At 35.6% G+C, this 21,034-nt stretch overlaps 1 protein-coding gene across 1 annotated transcript; it reads left to right on the plus strand.

Annotated features, from left to right (window-relative positions):
- Positions 1-6,034: 6,034 nt before the first annotated feature.
- LOC129807918 (ATP-dependent Clp protease proteolytic subunit, mitochondrial) lies at positions 6,035-7,045 on the plus strand. Its single transcript, XM_055857522.1, has 2 exons — positions 6,035-6,177; positions 6,254-7,045. The coding sequence occupies exons 1-2, from the start codon at positions 6,142-6,144 to the stop codon at positions 6,908-6,910; spliced, it is 693 nt and encodes a 230-aa protein (XP_055713497.1). The 5' UTR covers positions 6,035-6,141; the 3' UTR covers positions 6,911-7,045.
- Positions 7,046-21,034: the final 13,989 nt, after the last annotated feature.

A 21,034-nucleotide genomic window follows, 5' to 3' on the forward strand; every position in this document is an offset into this window, starting at 1 on the left:
CCAATGGTTAATAAGAAATGTAGGCAATTAATATCAAGTTCATTCAATCCGTTTTCACTTAAGCCGGAACTCCCTGTAAATGGAGAAAAAAAGAACAAAGAATAAAAAGCAAAAACGGCAAAACTAATAAAATTGTTAGCACTAGCTTCCTCCCAAACGGTTAAGCCCCCGTTGGTATTTGAATTGACATCATAGATGTCTCTAGGAGTGGCGCCGATTTCACCTAAGAGCGTTCCTAGTGTTGGCCTATGAGTTACCCCTTCGGGTGGGGTATCATAGAGAGGATTTGAGAGTTAGTTCATGTTGGATCGTCGTAGGGGATAAATAGTTAGGAGGAGAGCTGAGGGTTCTGGAGAAACCTCTAGCAACCAAGGAGCTCCTCGTCCATGCGATTGCTTCAAGTGCTCCGCTCTTACAAATTTCCTTGGGCTAATAGAAATTATCACCCGGAGTTAGTGAAAATACTTGTGTAAACTTGTTTATGGTGCTATTCTAGTAAAAAATGAAAAGAGGAAATCTTGCTCATGAACATTTTTTTTTTAGTACATGACTGCTCTCAAGTGCTTCTGCATTATTGACTTTTTTCTGTGTTGGTTTCTGTCTCGAGTGTTTTTCAGACCTTGTCGTGTTTCAAAACCAACAAACAATCGTGGCATCGTGACAGGAACCAACATAGAAAAAATTCGAGCTTTTGAGAACAGTCATGTACTAAAACAAATATTCAGATAAAATATATTGTCTCTTTTCAATTTTCATTGGAATAGCAGCATTATTCTATTATACTTTTCTTTTCCATGATACCCTGGTTGTTACCCAAGTAATCCACTCAGGAAGGTGTAAGAATTTCTTGTGAATTGTCTGTCATTACTAATTTTGTCACATAAATTTGATTGTATTGCAATATCTGATTCAAAAAATGTAAAATTTGTAGAAAGATCTTGATTCTCGAGATACTTTAATTTTACTTTGGTGCTATTTCAGTGAAAAGCATTTGCTCCCGAACATTTTTTAGTACATGACTATTCTCAAAAACTTGGGTGATAGTATTTTAATTGTATTCGTTCCTGCCTCAACTGTTTGGTGGTTTCGAAACTCGACAAGGACTGGGGAAAATAGTCATGACAGAAATTCCACACAAGAAAAATCAAAAATGCAGAAGAACATTAGGACATGTACTAAAAAAATGTTCAGGACATAGATTTTTCTTCGCAGTTTTCAATGGAATAGTACTATTATGGTGCTATTCTATTGAGGAATGAAAGGGGAAATTCTGCTCCTGAAATTTTTAGTACTTTACTGTTCTCATGTGCTACTACATTATCGACTTTTCTTTGTTGTTTTCTGGCAGGACTGTTTTTTCCACTTGGAAATTGGTTCAATAATGTAAAAACTGGGAGTACCAAAATGTGTACTAAAATCGTGAAACTATGGTGCGGGTTCAATGAAAAATGAATATGATATTTTAGCACTTTACTGTTCTCATGTGCTACTGCATTATTGACTTTTTCCGTGTTGATTCTTGTCCTGACGGTTTTCTCCAAACAATTGTGACAGGAAGAAACATAAATTAGTCAAGTGTTAAAAGGCATGCAACAGCACCATTATTCTAGATATTTTAATAAATTTCCTGCAAGCTTTTTCTCATCCTGCAATACAAACCAAAACACCCAAAATACAGTAAAATTCTTGCAGAAGAATCACAGAGCCGCTTTTGTAGTGTTTAAGGACAAAAGGAAGTAAAAAAAAGATGATCATAGAGTTACTAATTATACGTCCCCAAAGTCAATTGCATTATTTCGCATAAAAAAATAAGAGAAATGAACACAAAAATATTTCGTAGATAGAAGGAAAACAATTGTAATTGAGGAGAAAATGATAAAGAAAAAAAGCCAATATTATTTGAGAAATAAACAAGAACGTTTTATTAGATTGAAAAAAAAAATGGTTTTTATTTTACTGCTCGAACTCAAAGAGAAAGCAGTTACATAATCGACTTTTTTTCAACTTGTCACCGTCCTAGAGCTTAAACCGTAACGGATATCAACCTCCGGTCTTCGGTGACCCCCAACAAAAAAAACATTATCTCCAGACGTGTTTTTTCCCTATCTTCCTCCAAAATCATGTTTTTTTTTTATTTTCCTTGAAAACGTCTCCTATAATTTCTTTTATTTTTGGATATATTTTGAAGGTGGTCCAGCCGAACATTTCGTCCAAATATTCTTATGACCTAAAAAATCGCCATCTTGAATGTTGAAGGTCAAATGTCAAACTACTCTGGAGGGCCTATTTTTCAACCGATTTGGTTAAATTTGGATGTTTTGGAAATGTCTTGGAATTTACAATCCAACTGCATCGGTTGCAATCAGTAATGAATCGGTTAAGTGCACGTAAATGATCTTATATATTTTTTTTTTAAATATTTTTTGTCCGTAAACTTGTTACCCATCTAGAGGCCAAACAGTAAGAGATACGAACTTTGGATCTTCGCAGGACCCCCCATAAGTCAACCCAAGGATCCTCATTATGATTTATTTTTTCCCCTACTCCCCTCCATCCCCTCCAAAACCATGTTTTTTGGTTTTTCTCAAAAACGGCTCCTACAATTTCTTTTATTTGTGGAAATGTTTTGGAGCTGGTCCAGGCGAACATTTCGTCCAAACATACCTAATGTCATAAAACAATTGCCATCTTGAATTTTTGAAAGTCAAAGTTTAATTAATCTTGAAATAAATAAGTTAATAAAGCAGGTAAGATTCAATTAAGCTCTAAATTATTATTTCTTTACCAAATGGCTGAGATTCTTTACAATCTCAGCTTTTGTGGTCACAGGTGAAATCCGACCTCGTAGGATCGGGCTCAAATTTTGGATTTACGCGTTTTGACACTCATAGATCACGAAAACTATATGTGCTAAAAATCGATTTTCGTGGACGTCCCGTCCGGAGTACAAACGCTTCTGTAGAGAGAACGGAAAGAGATATCGACAAGCGGTTTTCGGCAAAGGTCAAATGTCGATGAGTGGCTAAAAGTTGATGATTTATATCCACCCCCCTTCCTTCCGCCATTTTGAAACACCCCCTAATTTTGTTTTTTTCAATAACTCAGCCCCTATAGCATCGATCGGTCCAAAATTCTAGTATGTTATAACTGGGCTTAAGAGCTTTCGACCAGCACCAAACTTAAGGTATCCCGACCCCCCTGACCCGAGCTAGAAGGGATTAAATATTCATTTTTCGAATGGAAATATCTCCGGTTCTAATTATCGGAATTCGAAAAATTTTAGTGTTTTGGAAAACTCTCGTGGAGGACTACAAACCTCATTCGATTTAACCATCATCATCATTTCATTCGATTTAACCGAAGGTCCGATTAATCGAAAAATCGATTTTTGAAAATTAATTTCAAATATTTCGAAAACTAGACGATGCTTTTTCTTTAAATTTTAGTATATTGTAGCCGAGGTCGAGACCTTTTCAACGGTGGGTGGCACTCCTACCTCGATGTTCCCTGACCCGAGCTATAATCAAAAATGTTTTTACCGGACTGCATTTTTAGTGTTTCTGAAGCGATTTCGATGAAATTTTAGTACAGTGCCCGCTTTGTAATCCGGATGATTGGGAGACAATATGACAGATGTCCGCTTCGTAATCCGGATGGATTTTTAAAATTTGTTCAACGTCTCGAAAGTAAATATAAGATTTTTTTTTATAGAATTAGAATAAAAATTTTAAAAAAGATTAAAAAAGACATAATTAGAGAATTCTATGCTATTATACTTCATTTATTAAACAAAAACATCACAGGATAATTCATTTTCATTACTGAACACACATTCATACATGACCTCAAAATTATTTTAAATGTCACCGTCGATAACTCGTTCGAATTACGCCGATACGGATTAGAAAGCGGACACTGTATATATTGTATCTGAGATCGAGATCTTTCTAACGATGGGTCCCACCCGTGTCTACACCAATCCACTGTATCCGGAATCCGGACCCTTACTATATACAGTGGCGGCCAAAATAATAGAATCATTTTGCAAAGCTTATATTTTTTTACCTTTTGTATTTTTTCCAATTTGTTGATATAGGGTGAAAGGAACGTCTATTGACACTTTAAGAACTCGTGTCAGCACCTATTGACACCCTACTCTGTACCATATGGGATATGAAATTTGAACATCTCTGTTTATAGTAAAAGGTATATTACAGAAAAAACGTTATATTACTTATATTTTACTAGATACATTAAATAATTTTCAACGCCTTTTGACAAAAGTGTCAATAGGGGCTCCCTGTCGAACAGACGTTCCTCCGACCCTAATTCTGCAGTAGAAATCTTCAAAAGCTTCAAATTATTAGAATCGTAGAATAAAGGTTGTTTTGGCCGCTAGAGGTCTCTATTTTACACGGAATACGTCAATAGTGAAATTCAGTTCGGCCAAAAAAACTGGAAAACTGTCATTTATGGTTTCTAAATATGGCTTTATTTAAACTTATTCGATTTATAGATCACAATCTTTAATTTAAATAAAAGAGGTCCTATTGTGTTGTTCAAACCAAATTTCACTATTGTTGTATTCTGTGAAAAATAGAGACCTCTAGCGGCCAAAACAACACTTATTTGACATAAGGAAATTATTTGAACAGAAAAAGCTCATGATAAAATAGTGATCTTTGCGGAGCTGATTCTATTATTATGGCCGCCACTGTATATCGTTAGTTAAATCAACATTTGTCGTAACTTCCTTTTGACAACTTTTCAGGAGACGAAATTCTCAGTTCAATATTATTTTTCTTAAAAATGAGCCCCGAATGCGATACTTGAGTCAAAATAATAAAAGTGGCACTAATAAACTGTAAGTTAACTCGAGAAAATCTTTATAAAATGATTTGGAAGCTGAAATATTGAGAAATATGTTAAAAGAAACACAATAATATTTTATCGTAACTTCCATCGTTTATAAAGCCGTAATTTCGAAAGTATGGAAATCTTGGAAGTTACGACAATTTTCTAAAATGCATTATACCAATTTGAATTATTCTAGTGATAATAAGTGCCTTTATTTGACTAAATTAGTCAATTAAACTGTTATTAATGTCACTAAAAGCTTTTATTTCATAACTTTTGTTGAAAACATTTTGTGCGCCACGTCGCTTTTTTTGTTTTGAATTAATGACTGATGGGTAGGGATTTTTTCTCACTTTTTTCTCGGAAATATTAAATTAAAATGATCTCATGTTGCATTATTCGTACTGTCTTTGGATATTTGGAAGAGTTTGTGAACGTTTTATTGAGAAATATTACATTTTTGCTGCAAATTACAAGCCACGCAAACGGGCAAAAGAAGTTACGGCAAATGCTGATTACTGAAAATTTTGTATGGAAATTTGTCGTAACTTCCCCAAAAATGGAAGTTACGTCAAATTCTGATAATTTTTTCTTAATTAAGGGCACTTACGATAATTTTTGTTTAAAATAATTTTTAATGGGCTAATAAATGTTTCTTTTTCACAAGTGCGTTTAATAAACAAAATTACGCTGATTCCAAATATGTATGTATCTCAAAATCGCAAAAATGAAGTTACGATAAATGCTGATTTAACTGACGATATATGGACCGGACTCTATCTCTAATGTTTATTCACCGATTTCAATGAACTTTTTTTTCTTCCATTGACCTCTTGCACTCAAACTATTTAAAATAGAAAACGTTTGGCTCGGCGCGATTCTTTATCCCCAAAATTCGACTCACCTCACAATCGAATTTTCACGTATTCCGAGTTGAAAGGACCCCGACTTGCACGCATTTCGAGGTCACCTGTAAAGAATCTCAGCTAACATAAGCTTATCTGGGCTTATCACTGGTTTTTGATTTTGGAAATGCTTTTGTGATTGACGGAGAGTTCTATCTCGTGAGTTCGAGCGTTCTGCTAATCTGCGACGCTTTGCAACCTCTTTCTCGAGAGATTTTTTTTCAGTGTTTTAACTGACGCCTAAATTTGAAAATTGAGTGGAGATTGTTGTGACGTCATCAAGTGGGGCTTTGTTTTGATCAGCTGGCGGAAGGTGTAAAATATTTTTCGTGGATTTTTTGGAGAAAGTAGAGTGAGGGGGAGGATTTTGTGAGTGAAAATGTTCAGGTTGCAGGGATTGTTAGCTGGAGGGTGGGTAAGTGTTGTGGGCGGAAGGGGATTTTGTGGGAAAAATTGATGGTGATTGAGTTTAACCTCACTTTTTCTTGCAGAACCTTGTCCGGGGATTGCAGAAGAGGAACCTGGGGCTAGTACCGATTGTCATTGAGCAGACTGGACGGGGAGAGAGGGCTTATGATATTTTTTCGAGGCTCCTGAAGGAGAGGATTATTTGTGTGATGGGGCCAATTGTGGATGATGTTAGTTCTTTGGTGGTAGCCCAATTGCTCTTCCTGCAGTCTGAGCACAGCACAAAGCCCATTCATATGTACATTAACTCTCCTGGGGGGAGTGTCACAGCTGGACTGGCCATTTATGATACCATGCAATATGTAAAGCCACCGATTGCGACTTGGTGCGTTGGTCAGGCTTGTTCAATGGGTTCTTTGTTGCTGGCAGCTGGAGCTCCGGGGATGCGTCATTCCCTGCCCCATGCCAGAATCATGATTCATCAGGTGTCAGGAGGGGCTCAGGGACAAGCCACGGACATTCAGATCCAGGCTGAGGAGATTATCAAACTGAAGAAGCTCCTGACCAACATTTACGTGAAGCACACGAAGCAGTCGTACGATCTGCTCCATGGGAAGATGGAGAGGGATACATTCCTGACTCCGGAGGAGGCAAAGGATCTGGGACTGATTGACAGTGTCCTGGAGCATCCTCCGACGGCCACAGAGAAAGACGCAGAGGAGAAAGGGGAATCGAGCTGAGGAACCTGAGCAGCGTGAATAGTTGCAGGTGATTTAGTTATTTTTACAAATCTTCTTTTTTTTATATATTTGCAACATTGTAAAAGAGGTTTATGATAAACGAGAGATAAATCTCAGGAGAGTGAGATTGAAGTATGCGTGTGTGTAATTATGGGCAGGGAGAAAAGAATTCAATGCACCTTCATGGTGTAATTTATGTTGGGGCTGGCTGACAAAGGGGAAAGAGGAGAAGGGAGATGTGCGCAAATCCATTATAAATTGACAAATGATTCTTCTATCGTGGCGATTAAATTGTAATACTATCAATCATTAATTGATGTGCTCATCAGAGAATGACCATGAGATACTTCCTGTTTCTTTGGTCAGGGAGAGAGAGAAGAGGACAGGCTTCAATCTCAGGGTGGGTTGGGATTAATGGCAGATGCATGGAATTGATCGCATTCGCGCCTCTCAGTTCGTGAGACAGCAGCAACTATGCCAAGTCAAGGAGTTCTTCCTCTCTGTGCATCCAAAGTCTGTGCCCTCCTTCCCCTCCGTCCCTCCTGAAACGTCCAATCACTCTATTTAATTAATAATTATTTTTATACCCACTCAACTTGACTGCAATAAAAGTCTCGGCGGGGTGATTTGCATTCATCAATGCACTTCAATGTTTAGCCATCGATGCCAGAGAGATGCCAGGCAATTTTTATCGAAGCTGGAGCTGCAGAAAAATTTTATCAAGCTTCTCTCAATACATTGTATTTTATTTCAAAAATTTACAAAGCATATTTAAGTCTTGAAGACTCTTTCAAACTGGGGTATTTCGAATTCGAAATGCACTGCCCAGGAAGTTAATCAAAATCCAATCGGAAAAAGTTTGTGTCTTGGCTATCCTGGCGCTCCACCCGAAAAACACATAGGGGAAGACCGGGTTAGATTCGTCAGAAATAGAATTAAGCAGTATGGTGTGTTATAGTTTTTCTTATGGCGTATACACACTAGTAGAAATTTCTTTAAAAAATGCCTTTTTTAAAAGAAAATTTCCCCTATTAAGGCGTCTACACATTGGGAGCAATTTTCGTCAAAAATTGCGTTTTTGACAGAAATTTGACGTTTCCCCCTACAACGCTGCAGGGAATTTCCTTCAAAAAAGCAATTTTTGACAAAAATTGCTCCCAATGTGTAGAGGCCATTAGGCAGAAACGTCAGAATTAAAAAAAAGACATTTTTTTAAAAAAAAAATTCTACTAATGTGCAGACGCCATTATGAAAGAATATTCAGCAAATTAATTTATTCTGAATAATTAACTTCCGGGATTTACGCACATTATCGGGACCGAAGATAACCGGGCGAAATGACATGCACCCAGAAAATTTGCATACACGCAGGAGATTTCTCTTAACACTTTAAAAAACCCAAAGTGGCATTTTACTTCAATTTTAAGTTTGGAGCTTCATAGTAGGAATTCTATTCAATATTATGCTAAAGTGATAACACGAATGTGTAGAGAATTTAATTAGCTTTCGTTTAGTCCAAAAAAATAGTTGATAGGGTAAGTGTGCCAAATTTCGGCATGGTTGCATGTAAGCACCGAAGTTCTAAGTTTGAAATGCAATATTTTTAATTCATATTGATATTTTTTGTTACTTCCTTTTCGGGAGGGTTGTGTGGAACCTTCAAGACTAGTTTATCATTTTTGTTTTCTTTAAATCACTTCCTAAAATATTGAAAAATTAATAAAAATATGGACATTGCTTTGGGTAGTATTTCGGCCACTTTGTGTGAAATTTCGGCCACCTTTTTTCTGACCACATTTTGTGACGCAACGGATAGAAAATTTCAAAACGTCAAACGGAACGAGTTTAATATTTAATTTAATACGTTTATATGACCCACAAGCCCAGAGATCTTCCGTGTAATTTGTCCTGAAGATCTGAAGAGTAGCATCTCAAATTTACGCGCAGATTCCCGTAGCAATTTGCACTTCCTGAACTCTTCCAATGACTTTTTCACATCATCTTTTTCATAGAAGCGATGGTTTTTTTCTCTGGACATTGTAGAATTCAGAAATTGAAAAAGAAAACATAAAATGAATAAGAAATTTAGGAAAGCAAAAGATGTGGCCGAAATAGGCAACACTACCTCACTGTAGAGACGCTCACAAAGTATATACTTTTTCACGCGAAATACAGGATCCAGCTGGGAAATTTTACCCGAAATTTAAAGATTGATTCACTATTAACATAAACAGAAACAATCTTTAATGAAAACTAATCAATTTTCATGAAAAACACCGAAGGAAAACCTTCTGCACTTCACCACAAATCACAAGACTGCTAGAAACACAATCGATCTGTCACATTTTTTGTAAGACTCTTTCCACTCTGAGTTTTTACAACACAATTTAAATTCAAATTATACCTATAATTTAACTGTCTTTGTGTTAATACATCCTAAAATGAATAAATATTTGAAAGCAAAATGAATTCATTGACTATTCGAAGATTACATACATAATTTTAATTAATTTATTTGCATGGCCGAAATTACACTCAAAGTGGCCGAAATTAGAAGCTGGCCGAAATTTGGCACACTTACCCTAACTTTTTTATTATTTAAAAAATTGGGAAAAAACCAAAAAATGGGCGTAGAATACCAAATTGGCGTAAAATGCCACCTTTTTTTATATGGAGTTTGCATCCGAAATGGACATTTGAATAGTTTATTCAACATAACCTAAAAAATGTTACCATTTTTTGAATTTTGTCACGATTCGAAAAAATCTTAAAAAAATACGTGAAAATGTAAAAATACTTATTAAAAATTAAATAAAGACATAAAATTGTTGTAAAGTGGTACTACAGAGAAAAATAAGGTGAAAATTCACTTTACGTCTTATTTTTCTTTTCCGAATTCCTATTGGAACTTCACATCAAATTTTATTAAACAAAAAGCGCAAATTATATATATGAGAATTTGAAAATTTTACAGGAAAATATATATATAGATATGTGTTCTAAGATCCTTACCAAATTGCTAAGAAAAAGGAAATTCAATAGAAATTGGCTTTTTTCTACGAAAATCTGTAAAAATTCACTTTGGCATTTTTTTTGTCCATTTTCACAAAATTTATATAAAATTGACAAGAAAATTGGGAAAATATTTATTCAAAAAATAATTTACGAGTCCTCGAACTGCTGTAGAAGTCTTACGGAACAAAAAACTTGAAAATTTGGTTTTTTGTGGAGAATATCTACACTGGCATTTTATGCCAATTTGGTATTTTACGTGATTTTTTGATTCGGGTTTTAAAGTGTTAAGTACGTTACTGGAACGCCATGTATGCAAAAAAAATGGCATCAATTTTTCGGCCGATCACGAACGGTTCACACGGTTCACAAGAAGCACCCGCATAGCAAACGGCAACATACCAAACTTCCCAGGAAATTCCATTGGAAATTTAGCGTCAAATTCCGCTCATTCCATGGAATTTGACGCTAAATTTTTGCTAAAAGTCTCTCATGGAAGTTTTCCTAGTAGGGTGAATGGTGGAAAGCGAGACACTGGAGATACTTAAGAAAAAGTTCAATTTCAAATGCATTTTTAAGCCGAATAAATATATATTTTTTTCATTTTCTTTGCATCATGAGATTGTTTGTGAAATATTCTAACAGAATCTTAACAGTTTTTAATAGATATTTCAACCAATTAATTGGAATATTCTATCAAATTAAAAAACAACACATTTTGAAAAGATGGACAAAATTTTGAAAAGCTGGATAAAATTTTTAGAAAGCTGGACATGTTGATATTAATGACAAAATATCATATGAAATATGTAGAAAATCAAATGTTGAGGGTTTTCTCTGTATACTTGCACATTGGATGGTTATGCTAATCCCTCCTTTATGTCCGGTTAAAAGTTCAGGAGCCCTAATTGCCAAGAACTTCCTGGACGTCCAACCAAAAAGAGATTCTGTAAATTTCACAGACGCCTCGCGCTGTCCAGCAGTTACAGCTTTAAAGCTGATGAAACTTTTTAGGAGATTTGGATACTCAATCCGCCCAGGTCCTTTTCCACTTCCTTTGGGAGTTCTGTAGAGGCTCCTCTTTGTCGTTCTCCAGATGTTTTTTGCGATATTTACTATCCATTCTGTCAGAAAAAGTGGTCTTCGGAATCTGGAAATCTTTGCAGCCTTTCTCCATGAGATTTTCTCCTTATCAGCTGCTAACTGCTGTTGCAACTATTTCTCTGGATACTTGAGGATCTTAGTCTTCCTTGTGAACATGATTTCACTGCACAAAACCACCAAATTCATTCACAAAATCAACGTGTCCAAGATTTCATAAAACTTGTTTTGAAAGTAACATGAAATTAAATCACTTTTCTCTCCTTTTTAACTTCAAATCATCACAAATATTTTTTATTAACCTTTTATATGGATGTATGACCTTCGATTTTCACTGCGGACTTTATAATACTCCCTCCGTTCCGAAATAAATCGTACGTTTGGCGAAAAATTAGGGATTAAGGAATGGTTTCAGAAAATGTTTTTGTTATTTGCAAATATCTTATGTATGAACTGTCCTCCATGTTCAAGGATAATATGGGGATCCTTTCACGATGGTAAGTTGAGGAATCCATATGCTGAAGTTGTCAATTTTTCGCGTTTTTTTCAAATAGCTCCGGTAGATAGTTAATTACTAAAAAATGGACTGTGATTAACATTATAGGCTAGAATTTGTTCTAAATTTTTAGTATGCACGAGTAGAACTCAATAGTTATTACCGATATGACATTTTTTATTGCTCAAATTTTGCAGAATGAGCAATAAAAAGAACATCCTTTTTTATGTTTTCGAATATCTGAATGCTAAATGGTTAGAGATAGGGACTTGGGACCTTCGGCTGACCCCCCCACAAGTTGGCCCTGGGATCATTTATATGTTTCTCTAAAACATATCCAGAATTAAAGAAAAAAATCGCACGACGTGTTTTCGAGCAATCCCAAAAAACATGATTTTGGAGGGGAAGGGGAGGGGTGGGGACAAAATGAAGGACATATTAATGGTCCCAGGGTCAAGTTATGGGGGGGGGGGGTCCCCCGAAGGTCCAAAGTCTGTATCTCTCACCATTCTGCACCTATTTTAGATTGAAAATAAAACGCCAAAAATAAGACATTTTTAAGACATTCGTTCCTCAACTTACCATCAAGACTGGACCCCAATTTTAGTACTGGACATTAGCAATAGTTCTTTACAAGAGATAATTGTTGATACACAAAATATTTACCAACAAACTTTCCCTTAATCCCATTTTTTCCCAAACGTACGACTTATTTCGGAACAAGAATTTTTCCCAAACGTACGACTTATTTCGGAACGGAGGGAGTATTTCACAAATTATGCCGAAAAATCAAACAAAACACTTTGATACTTTCCTAGCAACTTCCATAAAAAACAAAGAAAATGACAACTACCGTGTCAAGGTTATGAATTTCACGCATGTAGTTCATTTTTTAAATTCTTCTTGCAAGTCACTCTTTCATTGTTTTATAACGATTCTTGCATTTTTAACTTCTAAAATAATCATAAAATTAGATTTAATAATCTTTTTATCGAAAATTGAAATATTTAATTGATTTATTATCAAGTTTTTAAGGAGGTGTCTCACATTCCACACTACTTTGTCCAACTTTCCAAACTGTCTCGCTTTAGGCAAATTACCCTAGAGGCCATGGAAAATGGCCATTCCATGGAAATTTTGAAAAACCCCATTGCAAAATTCCGCGGAAATTCTAGTGGAAACTAGCGTCCAAATTGCAAAAATCCGCGGAATTTGACGTAAAAATACCACTAAGTTTTCCTATGGAATTTGGAGCCGGAAATTCCATTGGAATCATGGAATTTCAAGTACGAACCACTGGAATTCCAGCGTTAAATTCCGCGGTGTTCTGCGGAAGATTTATATGGAAACTCACACGTGAAACGTCCGCGGGATAACCTGGAAAAATCCTATGGAAAGGTTTTCTCATGGTTTTTTTTTCACTATTTTTCTCGAATGTCAAACAAATAAAATGATGTTGTGACAACGTGGATAATTTTTCCAAACGTTCCGCAAACATTTTTAGTGATACATGTGGCAATTACAATATAATTAATTATGCGACACTGCGTGTTGTGTACATAATAGTGAAGTGATTATATTAAATAGCTCGTCAACCTAAAATAATACTGTTTTTATGTCATTTAATATATATTTTTAGAATTCTTTTTTTTTAATATTTATTTATTGCATAAAGTGTTAATTCGTTATTGCTGGTTTAATAAAATATATTATAATCCTCGTAATCTTTGCTATTTCTTTAATATTCGGAAGTAAAATCACGAGGTGCATGCGACAGCTTCATTTTTTCTCCATTTTATTTAGGTGGAAGAATCCACATAAATTCCACGAGCATTTCCATGGATGCATTACACAGAAAAAACACAGCATAAATCCATCAAATTTTCTTGGGAAAATCCTATTATGGAAAATTTCCATTAATTTTTTCAAGGAAAAGTACTGGAAAATTCCGAGGAATTTTTCGCTTGTTATTCCTATTCCGCTTTCTTTTGCTATGGGGAACATACAATAGAAGTTCAACCAACGTCACTTTCTAGTGGAAGTCCATGGAAGGTTTGTATGGAAGGTCAAACGTGAAACGTCCGCGGATTCCAGTGGAATTTTCCATGGAATATTTCAGAAGTTTTCCTATGGATTTTACCGCAACACGCCCCCTTTTTTATAGTAAAATTCTTGCTTGTTTCCTGTCGAAAATCCAAGAAATAATGCCGCGGAAAATTCCACTACCTTTCCATAGAGTTTTCCAAGAAAATTCCACACGTTTGCTTTTTTCGTTTTACCGCTAGCTAGAATATGTTTGTGTGTGGCGCTACAAAATAGATGAATTATTTTGCTCGCAAATTTTATGCAAAGATCTTAGTGATTTCTGTGTTACTTATATTAAGAATTATGCAACGCTGTGTTTCGTGTTGATAATAGCGAAGTGATAACATTAAACAAACTGCGGACCTAAATTATAGGTATTTTTATTTCATGGAATGTATTTTTTTTAGGAGTTTTTTCTTGTACGATAGGTTTTTCTTATCTAAAGTGTAAATTCGTTTTAATCAATTTTAGTAATTATTTTTAAGAAAAATATTTTTAAAAAAATTCACTGGAAAAGACGTGGAATTCCGTAATATTAAACCACGGAAGCTACTAAGGCGGTTGCATGGAAAATTCCGCGAATTTCGTGGAAACAGAGGATTTTTCCGAATTTATAAAGAGCTGTCTGCCGATTATACCGCCAATAATCCATAGGAAAAGACGTGGAAATATTCGTCGGAAAAGTCCATGAAAAGTCGCTGATATTTCTTATTAGACGGTCCTATACAGAGTTCCGCAAACGTCCATGTACACTAGGAGAAAATTTAGCGTCAAATTCTATCTCGGAAACCTACGCGAATTTTGAGCGTTTAAATCCAGGGAACTCCACGCAGCTTTTTAGCGGTAAAAAAGGTATGTAAATGTAAATGGAATGGTAAGAAAGGTAAGAAATAATCATTTTATTAGAAAATACTAAATACTCCTAAAAAATTGTGTGTCAAAACTGCATTTTCTTGTCTGCATTACTTTTGGAAATGTCCATACTTCTTACATTTGTAACACTTGCATCAAATGCAAAATCATAAATCTTGATTATTTAGCACAATTAGCAATGCTGATTTCTTCTTCTTCGTCTTAAGACAATTGAATCTCAATTAAGACATGAAGCTCTTCGTCGATTATTACTCTATTTATTTACTTTTTGCTGAAGCTGAATCACAAGAACAGATCATTTCCAATATGGGCAATTATTTATTTTGTGCATATGGCGTCTGCAGCAATTGAGAATGTCTTAATGAGTGTTACTATGTTGGTTTGTGGAATTATGGAAGATCATTATAATCATACTTCCATAGAAGCTCTCAGAAAGCTATTAGACGTCGAGGAAGGAAGGCTTTAGAAGAGAAAGAACTATCCGGTAGTGACAGTGTGAGCGATGACTTTGAGATTCTTTAAGCGAGTCAACGACACTATTTTCTTGTCCTCGACATAAATCAAAAAAGCCAGGGAGAAAATCTTGCGAATCAATCATGAATCTCTTCTAGTAGCCTCGGAGCGATCATCTCAAACACGATGATGATGGCATGAAAATGTGGCAAAATGTGATCAACGGTTTTCCACATTTGCAGTGAAAAGTCATTTGTTCCCTCAACATCTTCAACACCTCAAATGTTGAACATTTCAGACAATATCAGGAACTCTATCTTGCACTTGTTCTTACTTCTGGTGACAGAGAAATTTCTTGGCTCTCTGGACATTTTTTTTGTTACTGTTTACTGCCTCAGCTTTTGTGATCAAAGGTGACACCCGACCTTGTTGGATTGGGCCAAAACTTTGTTGGAATGACATAACACAAAGTAAGATGTTCTAGGATTTGTCTTAATATTAAGTACCGTAAGTACATAGTTAATTATTATCATTATTGTACAACTGCTTAAAGTTAGGACATTAAATTATATTAAGTACTTAATAAGTATTTAATAAGCAATTCGTGTATTACTTTACTAATAAAATTAACACTTTGAAACTCAAAGTGATATTTTACTCCAATTCCAATTTTAAGTTTAGAGCTTCATAGTAGAAATTCTATTAAATATTATACTAAAATGATAATACGAATGAATAGAGAATTTAATTTGCTTTCGTTTATTGGAAAAAAACAGTTGATAACTTTTCTATTATTTGAAGAATATAGAATAAACCAAAAAAACAGGCGTAAAATATCAAATTGGCGTAAAATGCCACGTTTTTATGGAGCTTATCATCAGAAATGGGCATTTGAATTTCTTACACTACCTAACCTAAAAAGTGTTAACATTTATTGAGTTTTGTCACGATTCGAAACAATCGCAAAAACGTGAAAATATAAAAATAATGAATAAAAATTTAATAATATAGCACCTAGAATTGTTGTAAAGTGGTACTATACAGAAAAATAAGGTGAAAATTACTGAACGCCTTGTTTTTCTTTTTCGAATTTCTGTTGGGATTTCATATAAAGTTTTCTTTAAAAAAAAGTGCAAACTATATAGGGTAAATGCCCTAATTCAAAACCATTTCCAGACGCTTTAACTTTGACAGAAGATTCAACACATATTAAGTTCAATTTCTTTTCTGAAGAGAATTACATAAATTTACTCCTTCACTCTTCAGAATGTTACTGTTTAGTGAAAATTCTTTAAATATAATTTGGAAACTTCTTAAATACAAGAAAAATACGCGAGCGTAAAATGCTTCTATTGGAAACAATTTAATCCAAATGGAGACAAGGGAAAGTTTCTAATTGGAGACAAACAGTGTAAGTGAAACCGCGACGAAAGGCTTCCAAAACCTTGTTGAGTTGCTCTTGAGTGCAGGATTTGTTCTTATTCCTGGTCTCCTTTCCCATCTAAAACAATAAGAAAATCTCTCCAAAAAAAATCATATATCCGGGGTTTTCTATTGAAGCATTTGCAGACACTTCAGAAAAACCCTTTTTGTTCACGAAATAGGTAATTATTTCATTTGAAAATTTCACGTACCGTTAACAATAAAGATTAGCACTTAATTTAACTAAATTGAGGAGCTCAGAGCAAAAAAATCGCTATTTTAATAGGGAAATGCATACGACTTAGAGTTTTTTGCTCCGAGCGCCTCAATAAATGTTTAACAAAACGAATAAACAACAGTCACCTCATTGTGTTTTTCATTGGAAAACATAGTCGATCGAGGAAAAATGCGATGATGAAAAGGTACATTTTTAATTTTTCTGAGAAATTAATAAATTAAAATTTGTGAATATCAATGAATTTTCGCTTTATTTGGAGCAAAATTAACTAAATAATAAAACCTAGGTATAGAAAGTATATAAATATAGTAAATTAGTACTATATTTATCATGAAAAGAGTGACGTTTCCATTTGGAATAGCAAAAAATTTCCATTTGGAGCAGGTTTTGAATTAGCTTAATTTACTCTATAAGAGAATTTGAAAATTTTATAGGAAAATATACAGATGTGTGTTTTAAGATCCTTATCAAATGGCTAGGAATAAGGAAATTCAATGGAAATTGGCGTTTTGCTACGAAAATCTATATAAAAAAAGTCACTTTGGCATTTTTTTTTGTCAATTTTCAGAAAATTTATATAAAAATTACAAGAAAATGGGAAAATATGGAAAATATTCATTGGAAAATGATATTATGAGTCCTAAAACTGCTGTAGAAGTCTTACGAAATGGGAAACTATTGAAAAATTGCATTTTACGTGATTTTTTGGCTCGGGTTTTAAAGTGTTAAAAAAAAACAGTTTAAAAAAATGACAAAACTAGGACATTCCACTGGATATTTCCAGTTTCTTCCACCCCTTTCACCCTTGCAGACTCATTTTTTCAAGGGTGGAAGCGGTTAAAGGTGCTACCGAGGACTTTACTTAAAAATGTCGGTTTGATAAATTTCCTTGCTTGCCTCCTACTAAAATACACTCAAATTAGCTTGAGAATGTAAATCTCAATTTGAAATCTAAATATCCTGCGCAAAAATAAATTAATAAAAATTTTGTTACTCAAAGAAGTGACAGGTTTCTATTAAATGCATTTGAACGGTTTCAAGATCGAAGCAGAACGATACTCTCTTCCCGGTTCGATGCGCCATCTTCATCCTTTCACTGGTAGTTCCGTCCCGTTACGCGGAAAGCTTTGAAGCTTTTATGAGCTCATATTTTCCCTCTTTTTCACGTTTTTTCGCGAGATTTTCCCAAGTTTGTGAGTGAAATTTGTAAGTGGGGTTCCTTGGGCATCCCATGCATTTGGGGGTTTGGCGTTTTCTGCGGAGGAAGTGGTGGTAAATGGAAGACATATAGTATTCCTTTGAAAAGAGTGAAGTGAGTGTTTCTGTGTGTTTCTGCTGTTTTCCCGGGAAATTCTGCAGTGAATGGGCTTTTGGGGCGCTAGGGGAATAGTGTAGTGATCCTGTAGTAAAAACAGCAGTCCCGGCCACGGGTAATTGTTCCTATAAGGAATAACTAGAACCTTTCCGGGAGTCGATTAGAGTGAGGTTAGGGAAATGATTGGGCGCGATGGAAGTGGAAGAGATACTCTCCAGGCCTCCTGCAGTAGTGTTCTGAGGTGTCCGGAGATCATATGTCGGGAAATCATGTGTCTCAAGTGCGAGGGTTTAGTAAAAAGTTATTAGTAAGTGTCTGTGAAGTTCAGTGGTCGAGCCCCAAAGGAGGAGCAGAATCAGGAACACCGGGAGTTGTTGGTGGGAATTCCCCAGCATCTCTAACGAGGATCTCCAAAAGGCCTGGTGAGTCCCAATAAACTCCGTTTATTCCTGAAAAATAAATTTTGTCCTCTTGGTGAATTCCTTTGATCCCTTTGATAATTCTGGTTGGATTTTCCGGGAAACTTAATGCTCTTTTTCTTTCTTGCAGACTCCAGTGGCAGTGGCAGATGATCAACCAGGCCCGAGGTAAGTGAGACAAATCCCATTCAAACATCCAGTGGGAAGGAAAGAATTAAGAATTTTAAGAATTAAGAATTAAGAAATTAGGAATTAGGAATTTAAGAATTGGGAGGATTAAGAATTTTACCGGATTATTCTTCGTGCACGGATAATTTTAGGCTGCAAATATAAAAGTCCTTTTTGGCAAAGTGTAGTAAAATTCTTAAAAATTTTCCTTGGAAAATTCCTTTTGAAGAAGTTGAACAATGCTCCTAATGAGAAACAACTAAAACTAGTGATAAGCCCAGATAAGCTTATGGTAGCTGAGATTCTTTACAGGTGGCCTGAAAATACGTGCAACTCGGAATAGGGTGGGGGCATTACTTGTGGCATCTGGCTTTACTTATGGCCTCCTCTCAAAAAACTACTTATCGCAAAACGATTTCGAAAAACCTCAGAATTAAAAATATTTGGTGTATTGATAACACATCAATTTTTTTTTTGGTTTTCAAAATCATTTTCTAACAAAAATTTGCACAAGGCCATAAGTAAAGGGACAGATAATCCTAACCGGCTTATGTAGGTGAGATTTTTAACGTGAGCTAACTCTGAATGCATGCAAATTCGATTTAGAGCTGAAATTGTGAGTCGCCATTCAGTTATCTTGAATCAAATTCATGAAATTATACAAATTTTGTATTTAAACCAAAATATCAAGGATTTGGATGAACTGGCACAAAAGTAATATATGGGTGAAATGTAGACCAGAATGTACTCTATAATTTTGCCGTAGAACTTGATCTCATCGATTACTCAGAAGCCAAGATAAGCGAGGTTTTTTGTTTCTTAACTCGTTTTTTCATCCAGAGTGCCCCAAGTAGTCATTTGTTGAACTTCAACTATATCAAAGAATTGTTGTATTTTGTGGGACTTTCCATTCAAAACCATATTTTAAGTGTCTTGGTGGAGTAGAGGCAGTCAAATTGGCATCTGAGGGATTTCAAAGCGTTATTATGGGAAAAATCAATTTTTTCACACTTAAACGGCAAAATCGGAGTGATAGCGTAGTCTGAGTGGAAAATGATGTATGGACGAAATGTAGAGACAAATGTCCTCTACAATTATGTCGAAGTAATCATCAAAATCGGTTCAGCGACAGTCGAGATAATTGAGGTTATGTGATATTGAAATTGGTTTTTCGACTGTGGCGCCCCTGGTGTTGGTCCCACAAAGTTCAAATGTTCTAGAAAGTCGTAGCATTTGGTGAGATCTTTCGTTTAAGCCCTCATTGATCAAAATCGGTCACATAGAACCGGAGATATGATTTTTTGAATTTCGTGAACTTTGACCCCTCATATCTCCGGTTCTATTGAAACCACAGCGTACATACGCACCATTTTGGAAACGTCCTAGACTGGACTACAACATACTAAAATTTCATTAACTTGCACAATGCCGTTTTTGAGAAAAGTGACTTTGAATTTCGATGAATTTTGACGCTATCGCAGCGCCACCTGTGGTGACTTTTTGAACTTCCATCTGAAAGTGCTCATTGAGACGAAACCAAAAAGGTAAAATTTAGGTCGCTATGTTAGTTAGAACCGGAGATAGAGGCCGGTCAATGTTCGAACTTTGACCCCTTATAGCTCGGGTCAGGGGTTTTAGATCGACTTAAGGTTTTTTTTGTTTGATAGGTATAATCAACGACTACAACATACTAAAATTTCAGCCCGATGCACAATGGAATTTTTGAGTTATTCAACTTTTAAAATTTAAAAATTTTCTTTGTAATAATAGCGCCTCTAGTGGTGGTTTTATGAACTTTTGATGTTAGAAAGGGAAGTGGCATTTCACGAGAGCTTTCCAAAAAGCCCTCACTTTTTCAATTCTGACAATTAGAACCGGAGTTATGGTCATTTTAAGAAATTTTTTTTGGACCCTTATAGCTCGGGTCAGGGGGGTCGGGGGACCTTAAATTGGGTATTGATGGAAAGCTCTAAGGTCCAGCTATAACATACTAAAATTTGAGCCCGCTCGATGCCATAGGGACGGAGCTATTGAGAAAACAAAAAAAGGGGGGTCTTCAAAATGGCGGAAGGAGGGGTGGGGGGTGGGGGGTCAATGCACCAAGTTGCAATTTTCACCCGATATATAACCTTTGCCGAAAACCGCAAGTCGATATCTTTTTTAGTTTAGGAGCTATTAAGCTCCAAAGAGCGGCCGGCCGGCCGGCCAGCCGGCCGGCCGGGAACGTAAAATAGCCACATATATATTCGTGATCAGGAAGTGGCGAAACACATTTTGGCCAAGTTTGAGGTCGATCGGACGACATGAAATTTTGTTAGGATTATAGTAGGTGAGATTGTTAAGAATCTCACCTAATACAGGTCACAAGTAATGCCGCCACCCTACGCGAAAATTCGATTGTGAATTGAGTTTTGGGGGTAAAGAATCACGTCGAGTAATTTGTTCCCGACAGTCGAAATGGATGAAATTGGCTCGACGCGATCCTTTACCCCCAAAATTCAACTCACAATCGAATTTTCACGCATTCAGAGTTGAAAGCACC

Source organism: Phlebotomus papatasi, chromosome 3 (genome assembly GCF_024763615.1).
Source record: "Phlebotomus papatasi isolate M1 chromosome 3, Ppap_2.1, whole genome shotgun sequence".
NCBI lineage: Eukaryota > Metazoa > Arthropoda > Insecta > Diptera > Psychodidae > Phlebotomus > Phlebotomus papatasi.